At 43.6% G+C, this 26,204-nt stretch overlaps 2 protein-coding genes across 4 annotated transcripts in view; one reads left to right on the top strand and one right to left on the bottom strand.

Moving 5' to 3' along the window:
- LOC135100871 (uncharacterized) overlaps nucleotides 1-26,204 on the bottom strand; it is a 43,367-nt gene that overhangs the window by 16,009 nt on the left and 1,154 nt on the right. The gene's annotated exons all lie outside the window — the stretch shown is intronic.
- Nucleotides 4,784-25,952, top strand: LOC135100872 (uncharacterized). Of its 3 annotated transcripts, none has more exons than XM_064004388.1 (3): nucleotides 4,784-4,890; nucleotides 24,229-24,398; nucleotides 24,676-25,952. In XM_064004388.1, exons 1-3 carry the CDS (start codon nucleotides 4,876-4,878, stop codon nucleotides 25,196-25,198), a joined length of 708 nt encoding a protein of 235 aa, XP_063860458.1. In that variant the 5' UTR covers nucleotides 4,784-4,875; the 3' UTR covers nucleotides 25,199-25,952. The 3 variants fall into 3 exon arrangements, with proteins under 3 accessions (XP_063860458.1, XP_063860457.1, XP_063860456.1); XM_064004387.1 differs by having other exon boundaries at nucleotides 4,787-4,896; XM_064004386.1 differs by having other exon boundaries at nucleotides 4,841-4,958.

The raw sequence follows: 26,204 nt of genomic DNA on the forward strand, positions 1-26,204 counted from the left end.
TGAGCGAACCCGGATCTTTGCTTCGTGTTTATTGCTTAAAGGCGACCTGATCCCGCTGTAGGAGGCGGAGGCAAGTTATGTGCCTGGTGCAGAGGACGTGAAATATTTGCCACATTTGATTAGATCGAAAACTATCCTTCTATATCAGATTACGTTACTTAAGCATCAAGATAAGAGTTTTTATGGTACATTTGACGTGCTCGCTGCACCACCCATGGTAATCATTACACATTGGCGATCTGACGGAATAAATATTGTACAATGATTGGCTACATCGTTAGCTCAGTTCAAGATCAGCGATAAACAAATACCTTAGGCACTTGTGTCTCATTCGTCAGGCGCAACACTCCGCGGGCAGCTGAGGGTGCTTAGCTAAACACTCCGCCCCTCGCAAGGCAACAGTGTTTTTCTGCGGATTACAAAGGTTCATTTGCGAATTGTTGTTGTGAGACAGTGGCCGTGTTTGCTTCTCAGGTGAACCCGCAAGGAACATCTTTAAAGAAATAGTTAAAATTGTGCTCCCAGGGTGACATTGTGTCATACCTGATGCATTATAAGCTCCTACTTCAACACCACCCCGCTCAATGCCACACAAATGTTACAACCGATGGATGCTCAGGACAAATTAACTCATCACTTATTTCGCACAGAAATCTTTCATCCAAGAAACGGATAAGGTAGATGCTAGGTGATAATTCATATATCCATACTATATCAATATTCTTCCAGCTTCTTTCTTGCTCCTATGTATGATGTACGAGTATTCGTATTTCAAGTAAACTTTTAAAGAGTCCAGTGTACCTAAGTTACGATAAATGGCTGAGTCAAGTCAATACGCAGCAGCACGGCCTTGGCTGCGGTTCACTGGCTAAAAAAGGAATTTCGAGTGTATACATAAGTGACTTGAGGCTTCTTCACCCGGAACTTTTACGCTGCCGAACACTGCACAATGATATTTCCCGTGCGTGTCTCAGCAAACATTTCCTTCCCAGTCAGCAGCATCTTTTCTCCTAAGACAAAGTTCTCGGTGCTCTGGGATTGGCTGCGAGGAGACGCAGCGTTCTCAGGAGGTGCATGATCGGCAGACTCTCATTTATAACAGCTGAAAGTCATTAACTGAGAGGCGGCGCCTAACACGGAGAGCTGTAGGTTATCTCCCTACCGTTGCCTCCCACGCGGGCGGACAAGCTGCACCACAGAAAAGCCGGCAGTTAATCTATCCCGCCCACCGGAATCCACGCCCAAAACCATTTGACCTGGCTGTCCCTTGTCTTCCCACGCCACGCCCTCTGCCTTATGCTGACAAGCCTGGAGGGGTATGGGACAGAGAGGAGAGAAGCACACTCAGGCTAAACGAACTGAGCCGCATGAACCAGACGGGCACCTTGACCGCTAAAACGGGCAGAGCCGAGGTGAGGAGCGAGGCAGGTGAGTCAGTGCCCGCAGGTGAGGGGTGTCTGGCCACTACTAACAAGCAGCCGGCGCCAGTGTCTGTGTGGAGGGAGGAGGAGAGTTGGGTGGGTGAATCTGTGTGTCTAGATGGATGCGCTAAACATCTCTTCCAGTAACGCAAAAAAAGAAATTAACACTATAATGATGCACTTAAGGTACTGAAAACAATACACGAAGCCTGCCTAAACCACTGACTACCTTTGTTTCACGACTTTTTGCACATAAATAGATAAAACCGCTCCAAAAACGGTGCTACTCAGGACGTGATGCCTCATACCGGTTCTCAGAGATGCCAGTGTGTGTGTGTGTGTGTGTGTGTGTGTGTGTGTGTGTGTGTCGCGTGTAGGATGACTTAACGAGAAGTTGGATCCTTATTCGCTGCCTAGTCGAAGTCCCCAAGTCATCTCTGCGCAGGGTCGCCGCACTGCTACTTCTCTCCCTCACGAGGTCTTCACGCGTCTTCACGCGCCCCGGCCAGGCATCACAAACACGCACGTGACGAAGCAGCTTGAGGGGGAGGATCCTACTATGTAAGCAGCGGCGGTGTTATTGTCTATACCTCACCAGTCTCCCTATTGGTAATAATAGCTTGGTTCACTCATCGCTAACAGGTGAACAAATCTGCTCTGTTTATAATCCATCAGCATATTTATATAAAATTGCGCTTGATATCGTTAAGAGTTACAATTTATTAAACATTTTCTCTCTGTTTCTTAATGACGCTTTTTTTTTATTTTCTGAAGGTTGAAAGAATGAGAACTACAGTGAGAGATAAGAAATTTTCCCGAAGTAACCTGAAGTAGACAAAAAAAAAAGATGAATGGAGAAAGTTGCGAGAGATCTTTTCCTGCAGTGGGATCATGGAGGGCGATACTTGTCAGCTTCGACTGGGAGAAGTAAGAATGTGGCGCAAAGTTTTCCCAGAGATATATTCCAGAAAGAAAGTAGGAAAGGGTGGGGATCTTCTGGTGATAAGAGGAAACAGAAAAGATGAAGACTGAAAAACCCTTCCCTGCAGTGAGGTCATGGAGGGCAACAGCGTCTGGGAAACGTAGAAACGTGACTCAGAGTTTTCCTAAAGACATACTCAGGAGAGAAAGCAGGAAAGGGTGGAGGATCTGCTGGTGGTAATAGATAACAGTACTGAATATTACTTTCTTTTTGTCAACAAGCGATTGTATGCATCTTGTATGAGTACCGCATGAAACCTAATGTCAAAAAAAGGATACTCAACATTATATGAATATCTGGACAAACAAAACCCGTAGAATTATGTAAACACGTATGCTTATAGTGTGTTATTATCATTAGCTTTATCACCACCACCACCACCACCATCACCAGTATTTGTAACGAGGATAGAACAGGAAGTAACAAATTTAATCTCGATAAAATTAGATTTTAAAAACGAATTAACTGATTCTCATGAAAAGTGGCAGATGACTGGAATAGACTCATTAATTATAGATAGGGATGATAGGTGTGTCTTATACGGAGACTGACAAGTGTAGGCGTACTGGCTTCTTGCAGTTTCTCTTATACTCCCATTTTCTGTTCTCTCACCATCACCACTACCACCACCACCACCACCACCACTAGTGTCTTTGGGCATTTTCCATAGTCACTGTTTTTCGTTTGCTAGCTAACCAACAAAACTACTTCAGCCGCCCTATTTGCTTGGCTTCTTAACAATATGGGGAATGTTTGTGTTCAGAGGCCTTATGATCCCGCCACACAACAAAGACCTGCCACAGCTCCATCCACTTGTATTCGTCAGCTTCTCGTCTATTACAGTACATGGCAATCCAAACTGAGGCGAGTGTGGGCTGCCATTTTAGTCTTCAGTCTCGATTTACAGGTCTTAGATGCTGGCTACGAGTCTAAACTTATCTCTCTTGACTCCTTCAGCTCATCTCTTGAAGTGACGAGGCGTAAGGTGTTATTGTTTAATCTAGAATCATCCCATATTGGCGAGTGTGTTAGATACTATCTCTGGATTTCTAATGACAAAGGCAGAGGTGTGTGGTATAGTAGATGTATGTTCTATAATACTTCTTCTTTCTGGTTAACTCTAGTATTCCTCAGGTTGGGGTTCTTGAACCTCCATGTTTTAATGTTTTTCTTAGTGATATTTAGATTGGCACTTCCTCTGTTGTAAGTTAAGATGATGACACGTGTGTATTCTCATTCTCTCGTGTATATTATTCTCAGTCCCTGTCTTTTTTGGACGAAGCAAGATGAGAGTTCTTTCTTCTTCTTCTTCTTCTTCTTCTTCTTCTTCTTCTTCTTCTTCTTCCTCTTCCTTGGCCAATCTCCTTGACATTTACAAAAAAGTGCTTTACGACAAAGCATAATTGAATTCATCAATTCTTTCCTCGATGACTAAAAAAATAAATAAATAAATAAATAATAAATAATTAGAAATAAATAAATAAACACTTGGTACGGTACAGCAAATGAAGCATGAAACTGAACACACCCAGCACGTTAAGAATCACATCCAGCATACTTAAGCCTCCTACCAAGCCAGCGAAATGTAAACCCCTTTATGACACTGGTTAAATATTGTGAATCCTAAGAATTAATGGGTGTTAGTCTTGACGCTAAACTTAGGTACACCTGATCCTCATTTTCTTGCGTTTGATTGCCTCACATGGGCTTTAGCAGAAAGCTGGTATACTGAAAAGATGTTCTCTGATGATACTGTTCTAGATTTCTTCCACTCCTGTTGCTTCTTTTCGTGCTGCTGCCATATTTGGAGTACCGGGCACAAATTTCTGTTTAGTCATGTACATATATATATTCACATTTAAAGCCATTGACAGAGGCAGAAATAGAGAGACAGATGGGTATAAATGCATACAGAAAGATAGACAAAGACAAATTTAAAGATAGAGATAGGTACCACCAACCACCCATCTTTCAAACACACACACACACACACACACACACACACACACACACACACACACACACACACACACACACACACTACACAATACACAACACACAATACAACCAAAACAATAAAGCAAAGACCAAGACAAAGCAAACGAGAACATATGTAAACAAGCTCCCCATCTCTCCCCCCACAAAAAAAAAAAAAACAGTAGGGAGAAAAAAGACAACAAAGAGACTAATTCATAACACATACATACACACATACACACATACATAAACCCTAACAAATAAACCCAAATCACACAACAAAGGGAACCAAACACAACCCACTCTCATAACATAAAGCATCTGAACTCATATCAAGCCACAAATCCATCTGCTTAGAGTGTTGAATCCCGGTACATACGCGGCGGGAGGCTGAGGTGAGGAGTAACGGGGGGAACGGAGTGAGGACAGCAGAGTCGCTAGGTATAAGAGAGTGGTGAAGGCCACGGCCGAGCTCAGTTGTCTCAAGGTTACGGGATGTGGCGGACGAGGGTAAGGGTGAGTCTGTCAGGGGGCACTTCGACATGAGTGACTTTGGATGTGCGCGTGGACGTCTGTGGGTAAGATAACAGATATTCTCTCTACTCTCCCTTCTCCCCCTCTCTCTCTTTCTCTCTCTCTTTCTCTGGAAGTGTTTACCTAGTGATGTCACCCCGTGGTCTTGGTGAAATGGACATCATGGTGATCGTGAAAGATTTTGACCCGGTGCTCGCTAAACAGTGTGTGTGATTCACCTACGGTCGTCTGCTGGTCACCCAGCCAGCCGTTACCCTACGGAGCTCATAGTGACCGATCTTTGGGTAGCACTGAGACCACTTACACACCACACACCGGGACAGCGAGTTCACAACCCCTCAGGTTATATCCCGTACCTACTTACTGCTAGGTGAACAGTGGCTACACATTAAGATGCTCACCCATTTGCCTCACCGCTCCCGTGATTCGAACCCAGGCCTTCCTGGTTGTGAACCGAGCTAACCACTACACTACGCGGTGTGTAGTGTGTATGTGTGTGTGTGTGTGTGTGTGTATGTGTGGCGAGGCAGTGACCGACCGCGGGTGGGTGAGGCTAAATACGTTTGTGTGTGTGTGTGTGTGTGTGTGTAGTTTACGTAGTTGTAGTGTACATGCCCTAAGGTACATTCGTGAGGGCCTGGTCAGTGATTTCACTGTGTGTGTGTGTGTGTGTGTGGTGCAGACAGGTAAGCAGCAGCAGGCAGGCGGGTAAAAGTCATGGTCTTCTCTCCCACGCTGATCTGACTGGGGGTGGTGAGACGGCGCCGGGAGGAGAGCTGTGTAGTCATTGTAGTGGTGACTGTCAGGTGCAGTGATACGTTGTGATGGCGACAGTGTACGTAGGCGTGAAGTGTTGAGGAAATGGTGATAGTAATGAGAGACTGAGCTGTACATGTATGTGATGCTACAGTGATGATGGTGATAGTGAAGGCTGGGAGGTTAAGGGCGGAACTTACGCATATAAATGGTTCCCCTAAGGCGTGGGTGCCATAAACCATTGTGATGCCGACTCTGTGAGCTCTCTCCAGCCCCGTACCCTTAATCTTCATGTTAGGTACAGTTACCCCTTTGGCTTATTGTGCCGAGTTACTACCTTGGCTGCACGGCCTTTTAGAGTGATAAAAAAAAGTGAGAGAGAGAGAGAGAGAGAGAGAGAGAGAGAGAGAGAGAGAGAGAGAGAGAGACGAGCAAAAAAACAGACAAACAGACAATCAGACAAAGTCAGCCAGATAAACACAGCTAATTAGACATAGCCATACACCCTAACACAAACACATAAACAGACAGACAAACCCAGACACAAACAGGCACACCAAGACACAAATAGACAACCAGATATACCCAGAGAAACAGACAGACAAACAGAGAGACAAAGCGCACGAGGTAGAGGTATCAGGTGACAGGACACAGTAACTGATGGACAGAGGAGGCTAATGGGGGTGGGGGGGTGATGGGGAGGTGGTTACCCGCAAATAACACGTGTCCTGCTGGCCTTGGGTTTGCGTGCGCTCAACGGGACACGGGACACGGGACACAGGATAACGCAAACAGGATTTTTTGTCCCTCTTCTCTTTTTACATGAAACAGAAGAAACAAACATGTTCCGAACCGCACAGAACCGGTTTGATAAGCATCCCCAGACCCTTTCATCTCTTCATCCCCACCTCCCGCAATGACTCACACGAATATTTTAACACAAGCTTGCTGAATCTTTTGTATACTCGTTGTCGCCAAAAGAATAAACAACGGTGTGTGTTTCGTTAATCCAAGCCTTTATTTCCGGTTTTAGTATTTGGTGCTTGTATATTCATGTTGTGTTCCTCGTATTCTCTGACCGTTTCATGAGTTGTAGTTGGTCTTCTACTTTCGTTATCGATTGCAAGTTTTTTTTTTTTTTTCCTTCTGTATTTATTTTGTGTATAGTTATATATTTCATGTAAGAACATAAGAGATGCTGCAAGAAGCCATCAGCCGTACACGTGGCATTTCCTGTATAATCACAAGTAGCACATTCATTCATTACTATTTATTTTTTTATATATTTACTTCAATTGATCTGTTTATTTATTTATTTTTTCAACGTCATTTCGTTTAGGTGTGACTAATTTTAATGCGCATTAGTTGGTCCACATATTTACACCGATACATGCATAATAATAACTCTAACATCACCATTTCGTTTATGTGCTTTTAGTTTCAGTACGTGATAGCTTGTCTACAGATTCATAAGACTTCATGAACGTTAAATCTGCTTTAATTAGTTTCGTTCTTTGTTTCTTCATCTAAATATACACTTATTCATCACATGGATTTACATTTTCCCATTTTCCCACTTTCCCATCGCCGTCTGTGAGTCTGACCCCTATTCCTCTCAAAAACCACAGAGTTCCCTCCTACACTCCATCATCTAACCTGCCCACTCGCACTGCCCACTTACGAGCATAACTATTGCTTCTATCGGCTGCATATTAGGGACCTAAATATTGCCTCTATCGGCTGCAAATTCAGTACGCGTACCAATAATAACTGCTGGCGCCTGGTAGGGTACGAAAGCTGTAGGTGTGCAACGTGTAACTCAGTGCAATATATTGGATACATGCGTGCCCTCATTGTGGTTGTCTTGGTTCTTCATCTTAACCTGTATGTAGGTATGTATGTGTGTTTGTTCTTTAGGTTCTTTTTTGTATGGCGTTTACTGAATGTATCTTTGTATATTTATCTTACTATATTATCTTCCCTTTTATGCATATCGTTTTCTAAGAGTATCTTTGTTCTCTCTGTTCTTCATCTTCTTTAGGTATAACGTTTCCCACATGTTAAGTGTTCATCTTTCCCTTAAGGATGCTTCTTGCATGTATCTTTCTTCTTCATCTTCCTCTTTATCCAAAAATTTTCTTACATGTGTCAGGCGTGTAATTGGTACACAGTATGAGCAATATACACCACCGACCAGGAGCGTCTGTCCATTCTTCGCTCTCTTTTCTGTTGCTGAATGAACTTAAATGCTACAACAAACATGAAACACTTATCAAAGCATTCGTAAGCATCAAGGTTATTCACGAACGTATCACATGACGGGAATGATAAGTGGAAATTTAGTAGGTATGCTTTATACAGAAACTGCCACTTACAAGCCTGATGACTTCTTGCAGCTTCCCTTATTTTCTTACGTTCTTAAACATTTCAGTAAGTAGTTAAGTGCCAGCATAAGACTACCTGTTTACAAGAAACTTCTGTCAAAACGAATTTATGCAGACCACCCACTTGTAGCGAAGAGAAACAGGTCCTCGTCCATCATTCCTGACACGCCAGAGTCTAGACTGCCCTGTGACATACCAAAGGTCCGCGTCAGGGTTCGATTAATCTCTCGCTGACTGGATGCAAGGTCAACTAACTATAAGCATCAAATAAGTCACTTTCAAACCATTCACGGTGCAGGATTTGGTGACCTTAGGGCTGGGCATGACGATAGGCGGTCGGAATTACTTTTCCTTGTCGTAGTGATTTAAGAAACTTGACAGGGACTTGACAGGAGAAAATTAAAAGGTATTGCGTGTGTGTGTATGTGTCTGTGTATGTGTGTGTGTGTGTGTGTGTGTGTGTGTGTGTGTGTGTGTGTGTGTGTGTGTGTGTGTGTGTGTGTGTGTGTGTGTGTGTGTGTGTGTCTCCACAAACACAACAATTCCAAATTTGAAATAGGAAAGTAAAGAAAGCGTTTGAGTCCTGACAAAGCTAAAAATCACTGAAACCAAATATGAGCCTCGATGAACCTCCTTTTGGCATCTGTCGTGGTGTGAGGCGAGAGGCGCTGGAGAAACTGGCAAATTTAATCTTATCTCTACTCATCTAGTTAGGAATCCCACTTATCACTCAGTCGACAACACATGCGTGCCTGGGATACTGGGGAGGCGAAAAAGAGGGAGAGAGGGAGAGGTGAAGATAACCTGGTGTGAGGAGGAGGAAGTGTCCACGACAATGAGCGAGACTGAAGGTGGTGGTAGTGGTGGTGGTGGTGGAAAGGGTCACTGCAGGGTCGGGGGGCACAGCAACCAGATGGCGCCAGGTTGACCTACATCATCACCACCACCAACACCACCAACACCGCTGCCAACAACACGAACTTGTTTACTCTCGAAATGCGTACAAATATAAAACATTTTAATTGGAATCTTCCATTATTATTATTATTATTATTAGTAGTAGTAGTAGTAGTAGTAGTAGTAGTAGTAGTATTTGTGAAGTAGGTCTTACAATGTAGTATTTTCTCTTTCTTTTCTTCTTTTTTTGACCTATTCTTTTTCACTCCAATTCAGAGAAAGAGAGAGAGAGAGAGACAGAGACAGAGAGACCTAATGACTTCAGACAAGTGACACAGGCACGTGCGAGGCGTCGGACAGCCACAAACCAGAATAAGAGAGCCAAGCAGACGGTTATTTTTACGACTCCGTTTTTGGTTTACAACGTTGTTTATGTTTGTGTGTGTGTGTGTGTGTGTGTGTGTGTGTGTGTGTGTGTGTGTGTGTGTGTGTGTGTGTGTGTGTGTGTGTGTGTCTGTGTGTGTGTGTTTATAGGCGTGGTTAGGTAACTGGACTTTCTGTTTAAGCCTAACTTCCGCCGCTGGCCGCCAAACCCGTTCCGTGCGTGACCGGGAAGGGAAGGAAGGGATGGCAAAGGGCAGGCGCTGACTTCACCGTGACGTAGTTCGGCAATGCGTCGCTAAACATTATTACTTATAGTTGTTATCTTATGAGGAGAGGTATTTTCTGCAAAGTAAACGTTAGAAGACAACCAGAACAGAAAAAAAATCGCAATTCAAAGATGAAATTTTCTACATCATAGGAACAAAAGAACATAAGAAAAACCAGGAAAGAAGATAGAAACCATCAGGCAAAACATGGCAGTCCCTATGCAAAACCTGCCTATTTTCACCAATCATCCTTATCCCCGGAGCGAGCAAGGGCAGCCACGCGCGGGAGTCTGTGATGGATTAGAAATTTCAAGACACGTTTTCTTTCTCCATACCACCGAGTACTTAAATCTTGTAGTCCTCTCCATTTTTTTTTTTTTTTTTTGGTGGGGGTACGTTTCTTTAATCGCAAACCCCTCTGACTCATTTATTCTTCTCTACAACCATTTCTAAACATTATACTGGCTAGAAAATAGAATATTTATTTTGTTACACGCTTCTCTCTCTCTCTCCTTTTTCTTCTAAGTGCCTATAAGGATTTTATTACTTTTTAATATCGTAAATTCTTGCTTATTGTAAGGAAAGAGTAAACAACTTTAATGCATAGGTATGTGATGAACTTGAACCTTAAAACATTAATCTCCCTTTCCTACAGACTTCTTTGGTACTGAAGGAAAAAATATCAGCTTGAGACGGAAGTAAGAAAACGTTGAGAACAAGGAACCACTTTTACGGCCGTCGATAAAACTACAGCGACCACGTGTGTGTGTGTGTGTGTGTGTGTGTGTGTGTGTGTGTGTGTGTGTGTGTGTGTCCACGAGGCGACCGTAACATTCGCAAGGTAAACAAAGGAGAGATACGAGTAGAAGGTGTTTACGCAAGATGACCAGAACATGAGAGGAATCTGACTAGCTCGGGGGAACAACTTTCCTGGACACTTTTCTTCTCTCCCTGGGCAGTCCTTCCCTTCCTGCCCCTTTACGTAATACCGACGCACCTCTTTGCTACAGGGGGAAGAAAATGGGCCTCTAGTGATACCGCGAGAGAGAGAGAGAGAGAGAGAGAGAGAGAGAGAGAGAGAGAGAGAGAGAGAGAGAGAGAGAGAGAGAGAGAGAGAGAGAGAGAGAGAGAGAGAGAGAGAGATGCAGATTAATAGTGAATGATAGACAGGAAGCTCTAGATATCGTAAGATTAACATGAATTACCATTGAGGGAAGGGTTGGTGATGGCTAAGAGCAGCTGTCAGGAATGGATGCCGCGCTGAAATCTTCTGTTGGTGGCAAGGGATACCGGGCTCACTGATGCACTGAGAGAAGTAGGGCGATGGCGTGTGACCAAAGGGGCAGGTGCTCTTGTTGTTGATGTGGGATGAGAAAAATAGCAGCTCTGTGGTGAATAGGAATGGTAGGAGGTGGAGATGTATTTCTAAACATTTTTTCGCCCTGTCTCTTACATTTAACGGGTTATAGTGGAAGTTACTAGAGTTTTCAATGGTGTTTTCATGTTTCTAGTGATAGTTTGACACGAATACTGCATCATCATTAGGAAAAAATACCCATGATAATTCAACTGACCATCACTGTCGCCTTCGAATATATTCCTGATGATAGAACAAAACGTTTAAGAATACAAAGTGGTCGAGATGCCAGCGCAAGGTAGTAAACAGAACGTAAGGGAACCGCAGAAGACCAGCTGACCTACACTAGGCGGCTCCTGAGTTTACACCCCGGCAGGTCCTCAAAAACGGAGGACTATTGTTGGTTAGCAGAGAGAATGCTGAGTGTGACAATAGGAAAAACTTTCGTAAAGGTTTTATGCTGATGAAGAAATTGAAGATATAAAGAGAAATATAAAAAAAAATCTGGCACGAACACGACTCACAAACATAATTATCATTCTTCATGAAAGCACGAAATCCAGGAACAAGTTATTTTTTTCATATACTAAATTAAACAAAAAGAAGAAAAGGAATTACGTGCCAGCCAACACCAACCCGCCCTGTAGTGACCACATTTCGTACCTCAATGAAAACGAGAACACAAAAAAAAAAAAAGTTAACAAAAAAACGGGGTGAGAACTGCGAACCCTGCGGAGACTGGAGGTGTTGAGTGTAATGAGTGCAACATTTACGCGTCCCTTACCCGCGGATTAATGATAGGGAAGGAGAACGACGATGAGAGCAACGACTTACACAAGAAGCCACTCGACCAACAAACGTCGGCAAGAACCTCTTAAGGGTGACCGGGCATGTGTCCTCTGCCTCTGCTAACATCCTGAAGCGGCGGAGTAATAGCGAGGCACACACTAATACTCCACGATACCCAACGCTAAAAGCACACTCATGCAAATTAAATACGAGAAAAGACATAATTGAGAGATTCGTACAGGTTTACATACTCTCACTCTATGATTTGCCGGTTTTAATGACTATCCGCCATGTCTCCAGGTAACGGGTCTTCGTTCTTGGGAGGATTAAATTCGCTAAGGTTAAAAGTGAGCTCTGAAGTTTTCTGTAAATAATAAGCGAGGGGAGGGTCGCAATGGCTAAGGGTGGAGGCGGGGCAAGCAGAGGTGGAGCTGTGGTGACTTCTAGTGGTTCACCTCGAGAGCCGACGATCTTGTTTTGTCCCGAGGGCAGAGAAGTCTCGTGTGGATGAGAGAGCATGGGGCCTTAGTGGACTGTGTGAGGTGGACGTCACCAAGTGGGCGAGTGGTAATGATTGTGGGGAAGTGTTGTGTGGATGAGAGAGTCGAAGAGTAATGAGAAGAACTTTCTCTCTCTCTCTCTCTCTCTCTCTCTCTCTCTCTCTCTCTCTCTCTCTCTCTCTCTCTCTCTCTCTTCTCTCTCTCTCTCTCTCTCTCTCTCTCTCCTTCTTCTTCTTGTTATTATTATTATTATCATTATTATTATTGTTATTATTCGTCCTTTCCATTTCTCATTCTCTTGTCCTTTCCTTCTCTGATTTTTTTTTTTTTTTTTTTTTACCTCGTCGTCCATTCTAGTCCCTTCCTTTCCCAACCTTCCTTCTCCCTCCTGGACTTTCATGTCAATCACCTGTTCCCTTCCTCTTTCACTTCTTTGTATTTTTATAACGCCTTCTTTATCATTTTCTTCCCTTCCTAAATTTTTACGTCTGTCCTATTAATTCTTCTCATCAATTCTGTCCAGTCTCTCCTTCCTTCCTTCCTTCCACGCACTCAGTCACCCAACCTCCTATTACTTCTCATCTTTCCTCTCTTCCTCCCTCTCTGATCCTCTCCCTTCCTAGCTACTGCTCCTCGTTTCTCCCCTTCCTCGGCCTCCCCATACCTCGTCCCTGGCTTATTTACTCCCCTGCGCGGCCCCTAAATGACCTCTCACTACCAAGGTCATGAACGAGGATGCACAAACGTCAACGAAAATATTCTCTCTCTCTCTCTCTCTCTCTCTCTCTCTCTCTCTCTCTCTCTCTCTCTCTCTCTCTCTCTCTCTCTCTCTCTCTCTCTCTCTCTCTCTCTCTCTCTCTGTGTGTGTGTGTGTGTGTGTGTGTGTGTGTGTGTGTGTGTGTGTGTGTGTGTGTGTGTGTGTGTGTGTGTCGTTGACCCAAAGAGCATCAATTCTCCAGTCAACAGAGAAGTTTATGAAGGTGGAGTGTGGGAAGCTGAGGAAGATGAGAGGGATGGAAGGAAGGAAAAAGAGAGGACAAGGAGAAAGTTCAACAAGAGAGAGAATTAGAAACATAAGAGATGTGAAGGAGGGAGAGGAGGTGAGAGAAGAAGGGAATAGGAGGACAACAAAGGAGAAAAGAAAGAAGAGTTACTGAAGATGCAAGTGAAAATGAGCAGAAAGAATAGGAAGAAGAAAGAATAGAAGGGAGTAGGAGGAAATGGAAGGAGAAAAAGAGAGGAGAAGGATTAAGGTGAAAGAGAAGCATTAGAGACAGAAATGAAGATCCAAAGCGAAAGTGGGAAGAAGAAGGTGGAGGTGGAGGAAGAGAAGAAGGGAACAGGAGGACAAGGAAAGAGAAAATAAAGAAACGAGAGACCAACAAGAAAGAAAGGAAAGGATGGGACACAGAAACAGACAAGCGAGAGAAGAAGAAAAGGAGAAATAGAAAAAAAGGAAAGAAAAGATGAGAATAGGATAACAAGAAAAATAAAAAGAGAGAGACCAAGAAGAAAGAGAAGGAAGCATGAAAGACAGAAACAGAGATGCAAGGGAAGATAGAAAGGAGAAGGAAGATAGTAGGAGCAAGGAAAGAGTAGAAGAGAGCCTGGGAGAGGAAGGCGGCGTAAGAATGGTAGACAGGGAAGAGAGGAGCACCTGAGGGAGAGGGCTGCTGGCGTGTCGTGTAGTCCGGGTGTAGGGTTAAGGTCAGACCGGGAGTCCCCATTAGTGACGAAGTCGGGCAACAATGACAGATACTTTTTAATCTTCCCTCGTGTCTCTTCTTTCTCCTCTTCTTCCTCCTCCTCCTACTCCGAGTGGCCACTTTTTAGTCTTGCCATGTGTCTTCCTATTTCTTCCTCCTCCTCTTCCTCTTCCTCCGGTGGTGAATTTTTTTTTTTTTTTTTTTTTAATCTTGCCTCGTGTGTCACTTTTTCCTCCTCCTCCTCCTCCTCCCCCTTCTCTTTATCCTTCTCCTCCCTGTGTGTGGTATAAGATTATCTTCTGTTCCGTCTTGAGTTTTCTTCTGCCTCGTCATTTTCCTTTTTTTTTCTTTTCTTTTTCTTTCCTTATTAGCTTCCTTCTTCCTCTCTTTTATTTTTCTTACCTGTATTTGTTTGTTCTCAGCTATATTCTTTCTTTTCTCAGTTCTTTCTTTCCTCCTCCACCTATTCTTCTCTTCCTCTGTTTTTATCATATTTCTCTACCTTTTCCTTGTACTTCTTTGCTCTTCATCATTAGCGTTATATTCTTATTCTCTCTGCTCTTCTCTTTTCTTCTCTTTGTTTTTTTTTTTTTTTTTTCTTTCATTCTTCTCTTCATTTCCTTTTGAGTCTTCCCTTATTATCATTACCATTTTTCTTTTCCATCCTCCTCCTCCTCCTCCTCCTCCTCCTCCTCCTCCTCCTTCTCCTCTTCCTCCTCCTCTTCCCTCCTATGTCCCCATCAACTCATCAACCCTTCTTTCCTGTCTCTTCCTTCCCTCCTTCCTTCCTTACTTCCTTCTCTTCTTTCTTTCTTTCTTTCACATCCTTTTTTCTTCATTGTTCTCTTATTGGTTCCTTCCTTCTGCATCATCTCAATTATCACCTTATTTGTTTTTGTCTATCCTTCTCCTTAAATTTCTCTATTAGCTCCTCTTACTCTTCTTCCTTTTACTTTTCCTTCTCTCCCTCCTCCCTCCTCCTCCTCCTCCTTCTCCTCTTCTTCCTCCTCCTCTTCACTATATATACAATAGATTTCGTCTTATCTGGCACTCCTAGGTTTCTTCTCTATTTTCTTCTCCTCCTCCTCCTTCTCCTCCTCCTTCCCTTTCTCATCCTCGTCTTCATTTACTTTTTTTTTTTATTTCGCAAGATCATCATAATTTTTTCGCCTCATTGACATTCTGAGAGCCCATTCCCCTCATCCCTCACAATATATCAGTTTTCTTATCATTCACGGTGGAGGTTACATTCATTACCTCACTCATATCTCTCTCTCTCTCTCTCTCTCTCTCGTCTCTCTCTCTCTCTCTCCTCTCTCTCTCTCTCTCTCTCTCTCTCTCTCTCTCGTCTCTCTCTCTCTCTCTCTCTCTCTCTCGTCTCTCTCTCTCTCTCTCTCCTCTCGTCACTCGCCTCTCTTATCTTATCCCATCACAAAAATCATCAACACACCACCTCTTCCCTATATTTTCTCCTACTTTTTTTTTTTTTCTATTCCCACCCCAAGCCTCAACTTCTACTGTCTCTGTCTTACTACCTAGCTTCTCTCTAAATGTTTCTTCCCTATATTAACTTCTATTTTATTTTATCTCTTTATTTTTTCTTTTTCTTTTTTTTTCCTTTTTTTTTCTTTTAATTCCAATGCAAGCCTCAACTACAGGTGTCTCCTTTACTGACTTCCCTCCACTTCACTGGTTCACCTCACAAGTGCCTTCTTTTTATGCCTGATCACCTGACTCTCCTCTTCTGCGTCTTCTTGTGCCTTTTATTATAGGGACGAGTCTATTTTTAGCTATTAGTTGACGTCTTCGCTTGCTGTTCAATTATTTTATCTTATTTGGATATTTATTTAACGTTATTTATTTATTTTATTTTTTTTTTTTTTTTGTCAGGCTACGTCTTCTTTCTTGGCATTACATCATTTCTTATTTTCTCATTGTGTGGTTTCTTCCTCCTCCTCCTCCCTCCTCCTCTCCTCCTCCCTCCTCTTCCTACATTTCATCTTCTCCCTTTTCTTCTTCGTTTTCCTTCTTTTTTTATCCTTCATCTTCCCTTTCAACTTTTATATCTTCTCATTTTCTTCTTCCTCCTCCTCCTCCTCTTCCTATTCTTCGACTTTGTTTTCATAATTTGTATCTTCTTTCCCTGTTTTTTATCATCCCCATGTAGGATGAACAGGACTCAAAACGCTGTTTCTTTTTTTTCTTTCTTTTTTTCCCCCTTTCTCGTGATTCTCGAATTAAGTATGGGTATTTTTCTTTCCCTACGAGTCTCAGTCCACCTGCTTACCTTGAATCCATCACCTCTTCCCCTTATCTTAACTTTCTGCTTCCCCCCCTCCTCCTTCGTAAACTGTAAAGGATGTAATTTAATTTAGTTTTTTTTTCTTCTTCTTCCTTCTTCTCAGTTCATTTCATTCGTTTCCTTTCACACTACACGTATCATCTTTTTCCTCTTCTTCTTCTTGTTGACCTGTTGAACACTTAACTTAATGTAGTTCTTTTTTTTTTTTTTTCTTAAGTGATAATAGGTAACTTCCTTTTCTCCACAATATCGAATCTTTTCTTTCTCTTTCATTTTTACTCTTTTTTTTTCACACTATTTGTCAGTTTCATATTTATCCCTTCCTCGCTTTTACCACGTCCTTCACCAGAGAGAGAGAGAGAGAGAGAGAGACGAGAGAGGAGAGAGAGACGAGAGAGAGAGAGAGAGAGAGAGATTGCTTTCATCACTCTATTCATTGACACACCTGCGGTTCTGCATTGAGGTTCCCTGTGTTCACCGCAGCCTCTGAAGTTGTAGAGAACTGATAACATAAGCAAGGTCATTCTCTCTCTCTCTCTCTCTCTCTCTCTCTCGTCTCTCTCTCTCTCTCTCTCTCTCTCTCTGCATGTATCATATGTCTTTCCTTCATTTTACTATAATATTGCAATTCCCTTTTTTTGTCTCACCCTTCCACTCCTTTCCTCGTCTTTCCTTCCTCTCCCTTCCTCATTATTCTTTCCACTCCCTTCCTCATTATTCTTTCCACTCCCTTCCTCGTCTCTCCTTTCACTCCCTTCCTCCACTTCCCTCTTCGTCTTTCCTTCCATTCCCTTTTTCGCCTCCCCCTCCAGTCTTTTTTTTTCACTTTCTTTCTCCGTTTCCATTTTCTTTCTCTCTTTCTCCCTTTCCCCGTCCTTCTTTACCATGCCTTTCCTCTTTTTCTCTTCTCTTCCATTCCCCTTCTTCATCTTCCCTTCCACACCGCTTTCCTCTTCTCCATCCCCCGGGCAGGAAGGGCGTCAACATTATCATTCAATGCAAATCTTCACGAGAATTACGTAGATTACAACAAAAGGAATACATTAAACACTTCACATTGTAACCTCCTTCGCATTGTAACCTCCTCTGATTCACCATTTCACCGCCACCCAAACATTACGTGGATCAAGGAAATTAGCAGACACATCCTAACATTGGCAAGCACGAGAAGAGAAAGAGAGAGAGAGAGGGGGGGGGGACGTGATTTCCTGTTTCAAGGTGGTGAGGAAAGAATGCAGAACATGGCTCCTTGTGGCCGCATCACGCCTCGCTCGGCCTTGAACCCTGCACGGAAAGGCAGCCGGGGTGAGTGAGCGAGCGAGCCAGAGAGCAGTAAGGATGCGTCTCTGATAACCTGGGGTCTTCTCTCCTTGCCTCCAGGCATTGAAGAGTTGTGGGGTCATTGTTGTGGATTTTCGTGGTACAGTTGTGACGTGATTGCTGGTTGTGTTGGTGTTACTGGGGTTATTGATGTTATCATGGTAGTGGTGGTAGCAGTAGCGGAGGAATTATTATTATTATTATTATTAGTAGTAGTAGTAGTAGTAGTAGTAGTAGTAGTAGTTGTTGTTGTTGTTGTTGTTGTTGTTGTTGTTGTTGTTGTTGTTGTTGTAGAAGAAAATGAAAAAGAATAAGATAAGAAGAAAATTAGTAGTAGTAGTAGTAGTAGTAGTAGTAGTAGTAGTAGTAGTAGTAGTAGTAGTAATAGTAGTTGTAGTAGCAGTAGTAGTAGTAGTAGTAGTAGTAGTAGTAGTAGTAGTAGTAGTAGTAGTAGTAGTAGTAGTAGTAGTAGTTGTTGTAGTAGCAGTAGTAGCGGTAGTAGCAGCAGTAGAAGTAGAAGTAGAAGTAGCACCAATACCACCACCACCACCATTCACAGTCATAGTAGTAACAGCTCCACAAGCATAACAACAGCAACAGCATTGCCACTTAGGCCACCTGCTGCACCTTCACACACTCACTAACAGCCTCTGGAATGCATACCTGGTGCCTGTCATTCATTACCGCACGTCCCCAGCAAATCACACACACACACACACACACACGACACACACACACACACACACACACACACACACAAAAAAAAAAAAAAAAAAAAAAAAAAAAAAAAACGCTATTAACCTAAACATTTCAATGTCATTTCCTAAGCATTTACGATTACAAATCTGTCACATATAAGAAGCAGCAGAGTAACTGTTTTAATATTCATGAGTTAATTCACCCAGACTTATGTATACTGTTGGGTAAGAGAAGAGAGGTGACGTGAGACCAGGTGTGTGTGTGTGTGTAGTGTGTGTGTGTGTGTGTGTAAGATGTCTAAGGTTTTATCTGAGTCCTTCCCGTGCAAAGCAGAAGCAGGATGAAGTTACGGGAGAGAGCGGCAGGTAATGATAACGAGTGAGGTGGTATTTAAACTGCTTCCATCCTGGGGTGCACCCTCCTGTCTGCCTGTGGAGTTTGTTGTCGTTGTTGTTATTATTGTTGATGTTGTGTGCCGCAGAAAGAGAGAGAGAGAGAGAGAGAGAGAGGAGAGAGAGAGAGAGAGAGAGAGAGAGAGAGAGAGAGAGAGAGAGAGAGAGAGAGAGAGAGCACTGCGGTCATGGTCAATATTAAATCAACCTGTCGCACTCACTCCCACTGTGTTTGGTGTGTTCCTTAATCTTAAGTCCCCAGAACTGCTGGCCGTTTCTCAGGCGTCAGGATTTGCGAGGAGTCTGTCAGCAGATGAGGGGATTTAAGATTGAGGGAAAGGACAAAACACAGTGGGAAATACGTGCAGTACATTGACTGACTTCTGCCCACGACTTTACGCTCACGAAGACCTGCTATGTCAACGGATCAAGGAGGGTCAGTGGCCTAAGTCACATCCGCATAGAGTCCGCCCTCAGTCTTCATGTATAATCCGCAGACGCGTGCCAAGAACCACCATGCATTGTAAGGAGCCCTGCCCACAATCTCAAGACCTATTCGCCCTCACCACCATCACTACAATCTTTGGCCACCATGCAGTCACGGGGAAGCACTACGGCGGGAATTGCCCACATTAAGTAGGAAGTGGGACAGGTCATGAGAGGAGGATATGGAGCGTTAGTGATGCGAGGTGGTAAGAACAACGGTGGTTAAGGATGTGATGTGAAAGTTGGAAATCCACGCAGGGGCCTCAGGGCGTTGTGGCTCCACAGAGAGCAACACTGGTCACTGGGAAGGCCGGAGGTAGAGACGAGAGAATGCTATAACATCAAAGTTGACTCGCGAGAGGACACACGAGGGTGTCATCAAGTTCAATATGTTCTTCAGAAATCAGTGGTCGCAAACAGATCCCTATTCTACTTGTATCTAATGGTTAAGATTTACATGCAATTAGTAGAAGGAGGACCAGTGATTCCCTGAACAGAATGAATACCTCACCGGGTGACCTGTGCCTTAAAGGGGTGGGAGGAAATGCCTACGCCTGTCTCCTCCCGGACCTTAGCCCTCATGTACCCGAGCAGTCAGGGGGAAGAGGGAAGGAGGAGGAAGGTCAAGGTCTGAAGGAAAAAAACATTTGTAGCACACATGACCACTGAGACTTCTCTAGCCATTACGATGACCTTATTGGCCGGATTGGCTTCCTTAGGCCAAGTTACACACGCAAGCTTCGAATAAGTATCTTGCTAAGGAAGCCCTCTGCTACTAACTACATAACGGTCATGAGAAACCTGCCGCCTGGAAAGTCACATTTCCGAGGTAAAGGTCAGTGCGCTGTGCCCGGGACTCCCCGGTGTCGAATGGAGGGCATGTCAGCTGATAACAGGGAACTATAATATTCCTTTATTTGACTTAAATGTTTAATACTAAGAGTCATCTGGAAGGATTTAAGTGAAAAATAATTATGTGAAGCATACACAAGTACAGACTTCACACACCGGCTATACGTTTGTCAAGACCACACATCGTCCACAGGCATCAGTTTGGTGTCGAGTTTAGAAACTGAACGCCACGCGACACAACCACGGAAGTCTGTGAGTTAGTCGTTCTCAAGGACTGAGGTCTGCCGCACGTAAGCAATTAGTAACATGAAGAGGAGCAGCAAGTGTCTGGTTTCATGTTAACGGTGACGCTGTTGGGATGGGGACGAATGGTATAACTGAAAGTGAAGAACAGTATGTGAACCACGAGTCAAGGATGCCAAACCACAGATGCAGGAACATGAGCTAGAACAGAAACCACAATAACAGGAGTTTGCTTTCTCGGATACACGTACCTTCTCCTATCCCGCTTCTTCTTCCCAAGGGTATTCCTTTAGCATTCTACTTACTCAGAAAAGAACAAGGTAGGAAATGACAGGGACAAAGACGACTCCAGATTGCATTAAAGGAACATCAAAGGTTCAGTGACACAGGGAAGATTATGTGAGAACTAAAATGAAAATACACATGAGAAAGAAAAAGTTAGTTGTATGCATCTGCCACTGACGAGGAGGAGGACACAAAGAAGACAGTGCGGAGACAGGGATGAGCATATGGATGTCGATAAAGTGAAGACAGTGCAAAGATAGAGATGAACGTGTGAATGGCGATAAACTCCTGCTAGTTGGTAATTTGCCGTTTATGCTCCAGTGCTCTAAAATCGACGGTATTTTAGCTTATTGCGACTTTTGCCACATGAAGCACAGTGGGGTGGCGTAGGCCTTGAAGAGGGGAACCAGCTTAGGCCTTGAAGACAGACCGCTAATATGTTACAAGCATCCCCACCTAAACTAGGGTGAGGCCAGACGTTAGCAGACCACTCCCCCGCACTAAATACACACACATACACACACACACACACACACACACACACACACACACACACACACACACTCACACACACACTCTCAACAGAAAGCTTCCATCACGGCAAAGGTTAAATGTTATGATGACAACAACGATAGCAATACCAACAGTAATAATAATGGTAATGATATGATAGTGATTATGATGATGATAATACAAATGATGATGACAGTCATAATAACAATAATGATAATGATGATAATAATAACAATAGTAATAATAATAATAATAATAATAATAATAATAATAATAATAATAATAATAATAATAATAATAATAGTAATAATAATAACAACAATAATTACTACTACTACTACTATTGTTACAACTACTACTACTACTACTACTACTACTTTAACTATAAGAACTAAGCGTAATTATAAAAAAAAAAAAGACAGACAGACAGGCATAAAATCAATTGTTTTCTACTAATTCTTATACGTAATATCAATAAAAAAAAATAGATCCTCACAGGCTGTTCTCCAAATGCAGGAGGTGAAGGAAAATATCAAGAAGCCGTTGCCTAAAACCTTGAGAGAGGGAGATAAAAAAAAAAACTCGATATGACATAAAAAAACAAAAAACAAATAGGGCAAAACAACTTGCATGACCTTGCACGGCTGCCATCCTCCCCCAACCAGCTGCTTCTTCAAACCAAACTAGTTGACCACCACCATCGCCATTACCATCACCACCAGCGCCTCCACCCGTGCTTCCCTCCCTCCTTCCCTGTCCGCCCCTCGTTATATTCTACACCTACCTCATCATTTTCAATACTACTGCTACTGCTCTGAGTCTGGAACCACGTGCACGGAACCTCTTTATCTTATCAAACTGCTTATTGCCATGCCGCTGCCTCCCCAAGCCCTGTGTCTCTGTGTCAACCTACCTATTGCATTGCTAGCAGAGCGTAACACGAGTAACTGACTGAAAAAGGTACAAGGTAATATATTGTTAGAAGCTTAGGTAGGTAAAAGGAGGTAATGAGTCTGCCCATGGTATTGCTAGCAGCGAGTCGGATCACGAGTAACTGACTGAAGAAAAAATCTAGTTGAATGTTAGATTAAGAGGATTAAAGGAGGTACTCTCACACACACACACACACACACACACACTTAATGCGGCTCTTGGATTATTCATAGACACTGGGAAATTTATTTAAAGGCGAGACCAATCATTACCCGTGAGAAGTCATAGCCGAGGTATCGAGCTCATGACCGAGAGAACGAAAATGAGACTACAGTGCCTCAAATGTAGAGACCATAATGATTTTCAAGTTCCAAGGTCATTTTCGGGGCTTTGTACTTCCACTCAGTACACACACACACACACACACACACACACACACACAAACACACACATCTAAAATAAACCATATTAAAGGTACACCATTAACCTCATGAACTATCCTATTTCCTCACCTGCACAAGACCCCTCTCACTGCTCCCCTCCCCCCCTACAAAAGAGCAGCTCTCTCTCTCTCTCTCTCTCTCTCTCTCTCTCTCTCTCTCTCTCTCTCTCTCTCTCTCTCTCTCTCTCTCTCTCTCTCTCTCTCTCTCTCTCTCTCTCTCTTAGCGTCCTACCCCAAGCAATACAGCACAAGTTAAACTTCTTCTCTCCCACCATTGCATCCCAACCGCAAGGTCTTCTAATTGATCTGATAAAAAAAAAAATGGAACTTTTGTTTGTAAGAAAATAAAGTTCTTATCGTTTAGCGAGTCAAAGGTAAAAGGTTAGTTGTGATGCATTCAAGGTCTACAGCTGAAAAGTTCACGACTAGGAACTAGTTCAACACTTTCCATACCGAGAGCGTACAGTAGGAAAATATCAACTAAACTAGGACCGGGGCTTTGGACAGCTGTCCCGCGTGTGTAGGAGGAACGAGTTCTGACATTCATGAGTCCAGTGACATCGTTTGTTGCTTGTTTGTCTGTGATGGAATATAATACCATATTCTAAAACACATCTGTACCTCACCTCCACTACATTCAAAGACTCTAGTTAAAGTTACATAGGTTTTTAAGGGTGTTTTTATATTTCCAGTGATAAATTAACGAGATTTCTACATTATGAACAAGAGAAGCACTCTTGAGAACCCGACTAATCATCTCGGTTGCTTTTGAAAATAGCAACGGTGAGAGCAAAGCGTTTCAGAATACCGGCCACAGTAAAAGGAAGATGCCATGCAAAGACTATTACCTTCTTTAGAACAGTCTCACATTGTTTTATTTCTAAATTCTAGCTTTAGTCTTGCTACGACGAATTTGAAAGTCTCCGTTCACCATTCAGCGAGAAAGAGTTGTGTGTTCTGCAACGGGTGTTCATGTGGGGCGATGCGCTCGTCCTGCAAGTGTCTAGTGGGAGCCGGGAGGAACAATGTCCAAGGCTGAAGAACGGGACTCCCCCACCCCCCACCCCCCGCCCCATGCGAGATGCATCATTATACAAAAGGCAGCATACTTTATACCTGCTGTTCTAGTGCATTGTTTCTAGACTCAAGAATCTAATTATTTTTCTATTACAATGCTGCCATTACTTATCTACTCAGGCCTCTCTCTCTCTCTCTCTCTCTCTCTCTCTCTCTCTCTCTCTCTCTCTCTCTCTCTCTCTCTCTCTCTCTCTCTCTCTCTCTCTCTCTGACTGTTAGTGTCTCTATATACCAACACTCTCAAAATCTTCATTACATCAGTGTAATGTCAGCAACACTTCACACAATTCATTCACGCCGCTATAACGTTACCCAGACACTTAACGCCTCCCTGCTACCACTGCCGCGGTTACCGATAAATTAAATATTATTCTTTGATAAAAAAAAATAATAATAATAATTTTTCTTTATCTTGACTTCACTCTTTACATACACTGCCACCAACATCCTCCACATTATTAACTTGAACTACGCATCTTCTCTGTTCAATAATAGAGTAGTACCAACGATAATAGGAATACGTAGTACTAACGCAAAGGGCAGTCTGGTGGCTGATGGGAAATTTTAGGCACCTCATTGGCCGGACTGTAGCGGTCGTGTAGTGACTGCATCAGCGCAATACAGTCGTATATACTTTCGTTTCTTGCATACAAAATCAGATGCAATATATCAAAACAATTCACATTATAATTTTTTTTTTTCAAAAACATTATAATTATTTTTATTTTCAGACTGCGAGGCTGACGGCACTAGCCGTGTGGGCGGCGCTGGGTGTGGCATGGGCGTCCCCTGTGAGTGAGTTGCGAGCTGAGCACCGAGAGCTGCCGCAGGACATCCTGTCAGGGCTGCCGGTCGCCTCCCCAGACACATTCAGCTGGAGTAAACCTGACGGCAGCTACAGGTGGGATCAGGGCGCGGCTACCCTTTGGTAGGATTGTTAACACGTCACCCTCACCGAGAGGCGTGAAGGGCCTTCTTCGTCTCTTCATAAGTGCTTAGATTACAATTGGCATCACTGCTTCTCCATATGTGTACTGTATGTGTCTGCAGGGAACAGATACCTATTTATAATTAAATATCAGACATTCCTTTACCTCCATTCCAACAACAACATATGTAATCACAAAGGCTCTCGGCTCAAGTCTCGACAGGTAACACTCATCAGGTCTGGTCCACAGGTTTGGCATGCAAGGCGACGACCAGTGGCGTGTGGAGTCCCGGGACCCTGACGGCATCGTGCGAGGCCGCTACGTCTACAAGACACCGGAGGGACGACTTGTGGACGTTACCTACGACTCAGGACCCCAAGGTTACCGTGCGAAGGGGGACGCTATTCCAGGGGGCGCCGCTCCATTGGACCAGGCACCACTAGAAGACCTTCCCGTGGCTGAGAATCTCGCCTTCCAGGGACAGGATCAGGATCAGCACCAGGAAACTCACGACACCAGGGACGAACTGTTGGTTCCTTATGGCGCTCTGCTGCTGACGGAGGTTGAGAAGACGCAGCCCAGTGGTGACGGCATCATCACTTTTTCAGACGACAGTACCCTAGCCATCATCACGGATATCCAGCACAACGACACTCCTCAGAGACCCTCGGCAGTGTTCCCTTTGGTATTCTTGTCGGACTCTTCAGACCAGGTTGTCGGTCCACCACTGGTGAATGACGAACCTGTCCTTCCTGGAGCCATTCCCGTGTAGCAACACCCACCAGGCTCCCGCGCCGCCTCCCCGCGCCAGGCTAAGCTTGCAGATTGAAACGAACTTGAGTTACATCGAGTGTTAATCACTTCACCGGGAATGGCAGCACTGTCTTGTCTTTCGGCATGGATGGACAGGTGCTGCGGAGATGAGAGGTTCACATCAGGACGCTCCGTCACCACCATGGCATCTATCAATATGATTTAAGCAACTTGATCCCTCTCCAAACCTGACCTCCATGAAAAACTGAAAGCGATGAAAAAAGATCCATAAAACCGTTATATCTGCTCAGTGAAGCTAATCAAAGAATTCAAATTTTATTTAACACTATGATATATTCACATGCAGCGAGGAACACCAACTGAGTGACAATGGGCAGTCTTGACACTATAGAATTTTCGTCACATTACGTTTAGTTCTTGTGAATCATTTGTTATATCTGAGCTTCAGAAACAAGACTATATACAAGCCGGCCGTCATGCTTTTTAAAGATGGCAGGTACAGTAAGGCTAGACAGGCTAGTACCTCGTGACACCGCCTTGCTGTCATCCTGTCCACAGGGCCTGACGGGGTCTGGCGGTGCGGCATCCGCAACTATGTTACCCAAAGCTTTAAAGGGCATTTTTCCGTGTTTACCAACCGTGGCAACACGGCGGCCCAGTGTGGGGGGTCCCGTCCTACACGTCTCTGTCTCCTGCTGGAGACCCGCTTGTGTGCTGCTGATGTGATGTTTGAAAGAAAGTTTAGAGGCAAATGTACGTTTCATTTTTGTGATCCTCCAAGCGTTAAAAAAAGAGATGAGGGAGAAAGAGGCACGTACAATCACATACAATGAGAGGACTACACGTCATGGTGTTGTTGTTAATTTTATACTAATTCATGTTTACGACGCTGCTGTCCATTGAGACAATGGCAGATCACGTGCCTAACACGTGAACCTAGGTGACTGTTTGGTGCTTCTTTTTACACAATGAAAATCAATATTATCAATATAACGAGATTTGAT

Source organism: Scylla paramamosain, chromosome 5, assembly GCF_035594125.1.
Source record: "Scylla paramamosain isolate STU-SP2022 chromosome 5, ASM3559412v1, whole genome shotgun sequence".
In the NCBI taxonomy this organism is placed as follows: domain Eukaryota; kingdom Metazoa; phylum Arthropoda; class Malacostraca; order Decapoda; family Portunidae; genus Scylla; species Scylla paramamosain.

Bases quoted from the DNA above. Each gene is read 5' to 3' on its own strand.
- LOC135100872 (XM_064004386.1), top strand. From the start codon at position 4,923: ATGAGTGACTTTGGATGTGCGCGTGGACGTCTGTGG. The intron at 4,959-24,228 runs GTAAGATAACAG...TTTTATTTTCAG, and splicing joins GTGCGCGTGGACGTCTGTGG to ACTGCGAGGCTGACGGCACT. The intron at 24,399-24,675 runs GTGGGATCAGGG...TCTGGTCCACAG, and splicing joins AAACCTGACGGCAGCTACAG to GTTTGGCATGCAAGGCGACG.